Source organism: Balaenoptera musculus, chromosome 15 (genome assembly GCF_009873245.2).
Source record: "Balaenoptera musculus isolate JJ_BM4_2016_0621 chromosome 15, mBalMus1.pri.v3, whole genome shotgun sequence".
In the NCBI taxonomy this organism is placed as follows: Eukaryota; Metazoa; Chordata; class Mammalia; order Artiodactyla; family Balaenopteridae; genus Balaenoptera; species Balaenoptera musculus.
This window is the reverse complement of record NC_045799.1, coordinates 9,904,478-9,908,013: the sequence shown is the minus strand read 5'-3', so window position 1 is coordinate 9,908,013 and position 3,536 is coordinate 9,904,478. Positions and strand designations below refer to the sequence as shown.

The following is a 3,536-nucleotide window of genomic DNA, read 5'->3' as shown; positions in this document are numbered from 1 at the left end:
AACATGAGTATAAGCGAAGATTTCCAGGATTTGTGATAAGCATAACTTGCAGTATCTGCCCTCCCTGCATTCACACTCCCTTTTATAATCCGCTAGCCCAGAAGTCTTCTATAAAATGGGAGAGGCAGAGTGCCTCCCTCATGAGAGTAAAAAGTTAATAAATGAGAACAGTATGGCACATGGTAGGTACTCAAAAAAACCTTAGCTATTATTCTTTTTTAAAAAGTTAATTTATTTTTGGCTGTGTTGGGTCTTCGTTGCTGTGCGGGCTTTCTCTAGTTGTGGCGAGCAGGGGCTACTCTTCGTTGCAGTGCATGGACTTCTCATTGTGGTGGCTTCTCTTGTTTTGGAGCACGGGATCTAGGTGCACGGGCTTCAGTAGTTGTGGCGCATGGGCTTAGTTGCTCCGTGGCATGTGGGATCGTCCTGGAGCAGGGCTCGAACCCGCATCCCCTGCATTGGCAGGTGGATTCTTAACCATTGCGCCACTAGGGCAGTCCCTTAGCTATTATTCTTATTCTTATTAGGTTACTGTTAACAGCAATTGTTCCTTTACCCCACCATCTCCCCTTGACAGCAGTTAGGCAGTATCCATCAAATTTTTAATCAATATGTACTTTGACCCAGCACTTCAATTTATAGAAATTTATCTCACAGATAAACTCCCAGTCAATGTGTCAAACAATTCATATTTTTGTTTGTTTTGAGTTCCATACTATGTGCCTGTGTTATTCTTTCAGTTCTGTGTTATTAAGGATATACAGATTTAGGATTATGTCATTTGGTGAACTGACCCCATTTTCATTTTTTTTTTTTTTTTTTTCCCATTTTCATTTTGAAATGTCCCATTTAATCCCTGGTAATATGTCTTGTACTGAAGTCTACTTTGTATGAAATTAGTATAGCCACTCTGCTTTATTTTGCTTAGTGTTTGCATTGTGTATCTCTTTCAATTCTTTACTTCTAATCTCTATATTTTTATATTTAAAATGGGTTTCTTGGACATGGCATATAGTTGAGTCTTGCCTTTTTTTTTTAACATGATGTATTTTTAAAAAAATTTATTTATTTTATTTATTTATTTTTGGCTGTGTTGGGTCTTCGTTGCTGTGAGCAGGCTTTCTCTAGTTGCAGCGAGTGGGGGCTACTCTTCTTTGCAGTGCATGGGCTTCTCATTGCGGAGGCTTCTCTTGTTGCGGAGCTCGTGCTCTAGGTGCGTGGGCTTCAGTAGTTGCAGCACGTGGGCTCAGTAGTTGTGGCTTGTGGGCTCTAGAGCGCAGGCTCAGTAGTTGTGGTGCACAGGCTTAGTTGCTCTGCGGCATGTGGGATCTTCCCGGACCAGGGCTCGAACCTGTGTCCCCTGCATTGGCAGGCGGATTCTTAACCACTGCACCACGAGGGAAGCCCGAGTCTTGCCTTTTTATGTAGCCTGACAATCTCTGACTTTTTAATTGGAATATTTAGGTCATTTACACTTATAGTAATTTTTGATATGATTGGAGTTAAGTCTACAATCTTGCTCTTTGTTTTCTATTGTCTCATTTGCTCTTTTTTTTTTTTTCCTGCCTTCTTTTGGGTTGAGTTATTTTTTAGGATTCCATTTTATCTTCACTGTTGGATTATTAGCTATATCTTTTTATTTTTTAGTGGTTGCTCTAGGGTTTATCATATGTATTTTAATTTATTGCAGTCCACCATCAAATGATACAATACTTGTAGTAAGATCTTTCCATTTCCCCCACATGTCTTTTGTGCTTTATTTGTCATAAATTTTATTACTACTTTGGTTATAAATGTTAAAATACTTTGACATTTTTGCTTTAAACAGTCAATTTTACTTTAAACAGTAAAAACAGTATCCCCCATTATTAACATCTTACATTAGCATGGTACATTTATTACAATTAATGAATCAATATTGATACTTAATTATGAACTAAAGTGCATGCTTTATTGAGATTTCCTTAGTTTTTATCTGATGTCTTTCTTCTGTGCGAGGACCCTATTCAGGATATCATATGATATTTAGTTGTCATGTCTTCTTAGGCTCCTCTTGGCTGTCACAGTTTTTCAGACTGTTCATGTTGTTTCATTTTGACAGTTTTGAGGAGTAGTGTGCAGGTATCTTGTAGCATGTCCTCAACTGGGATTTGTCTGATGTCATATGTTTGTGGGAGGAAGACCATGGCAGTAAAGCCATTCTCATCACATCGAGGGTACGAACTATCAACACTGTTTATGTTAACTTTGAGTGCCTATCTGAGGTAGTATTTGTTAGGTTTGTCCCTTGTAAAATTTCTATTTTTCCCCTTTATCCATGCTGTACTTCAATGATCTTTTTTTTTTTCAATGATCTTTATGATCTTTTAAAGACATTAAAAATAGAGGGGAAAAAAGTATTTTATATTTATCCACATATTTATCACTTTTGGCACTTTTTATTCCTTTGTGTACATCCAGTTTTCTATCAGATATCATTTTCCTTCCATTTGAGAAATTTTCTTTATAATTTCTTGTAGTGCTGGTGACAAATTCTCTCATTTTTGTTTGTTTGAAATGATCTTTATTTTGCATTCATTTTTGAAAGATATCTTCACTGGGTATTGAATTCTAGGTTGACAGTTTCAGCACTTCCATTGTGTCTGACTTGCATAATGTCTAACAAGAAATGTAACTCTTTCTTCCTGTATATTCAATGACTTTTTTTTTTCTTCTGCTTTCTCTTAAGATTTTCTCTTAGTCATTGGTTTTCAGGAATTTGTTTTTTGTTTTTGTCTTTTTTTCCAACAAAAGGTTCTCACATATTTGTTTCTCAGCCAAACTACTAGTGCAGATAAACTAAAACAAAGAGAAAAATCATTTTCCCAATAAAATACATCCAGTTGTCCACATAGTAGTGGTTTTCAGGGTGAGATGGTAAGATGCAAATGACCTTGATTCAGCATAAATATGTGTACCATCTCATGTGCATTCCTTATAGACCCAGCTTGGCTCTTCTCCAATATCTCCTCTTGGAGTTGTACCTGATTTTATTACCAGTTTTCAACCAAATCCACTGAGGAATGGGATAATTCTCCTTTTTTTTGACCAGGAATTGCTTGATCCTGAAAGTCTTGTGAGAAGACATGGTGAGGAACAGAGTCGACTGCACACACCAGAATGGCAGAGGAAAACTTCAGGAATTTGATTATGATATATCTTCTTGTGGTTTTATTTTTATCTGCTTTGGGTTCATTTAGTTTCTTCGTTTTGTGAATTGATAGTTCTCACCAAATTTTGAAAAAATTTGGCCTTTATTTCATCAAATATTTTTTCTGCACGCCTCCTTCCCTCCTCTTATTCTGAGACCTCAATTACACATATGTTAGACTACTTGATATTGTCCCATGGGTCACTGTGACTCTGTTCATGTTTTTCAATCTTTTGTCTTTTCTGTCTCTCAATTTGGATGGTTTTTATTGCTATGTCTTCATTCATTGAGCTTTTCTTCTGCAGTATCTAAAAAACTGTTAATATCGTCCAGTAATTTTTCCACT

The 3,536-nt window shown here is 36.5% G+C and overlaps 1 protein-coding gene across 1 annotated transcript; it reads right to left on the bottom strand.

Moving 5' to 3' along the window:
* Window positions 1-2,915: 2,915 nt before the first annotated feature.
* Window positions 2,916-3,127, bottom strand: LOC118881574 (60S ribosomal protein L39-like). The gene has a single exon (XM_036826686.1). It carries the CDS (start codon window positions 3,125-3,127, stop codon window positions 2,975-2,977), a length of 153 nt encoding a protein of 50 aa, XP_036682581.1. The 3' UTR covers window positions 2,916-2,974.
* Between the last annotated feature and the right edge of the window lie 409 nt (window positions 3,128-3,536).

Bases quoted from the DNA above. Each gene is read 5' to 3' on its own strand.
- LOC118881574 (XM_036826686.1), bottom strand. From the start codon at position 3,127: ATGTCTTCTCACAAGACTTTCAGGATCAAGCAATTCCTGGTCAAAAAA.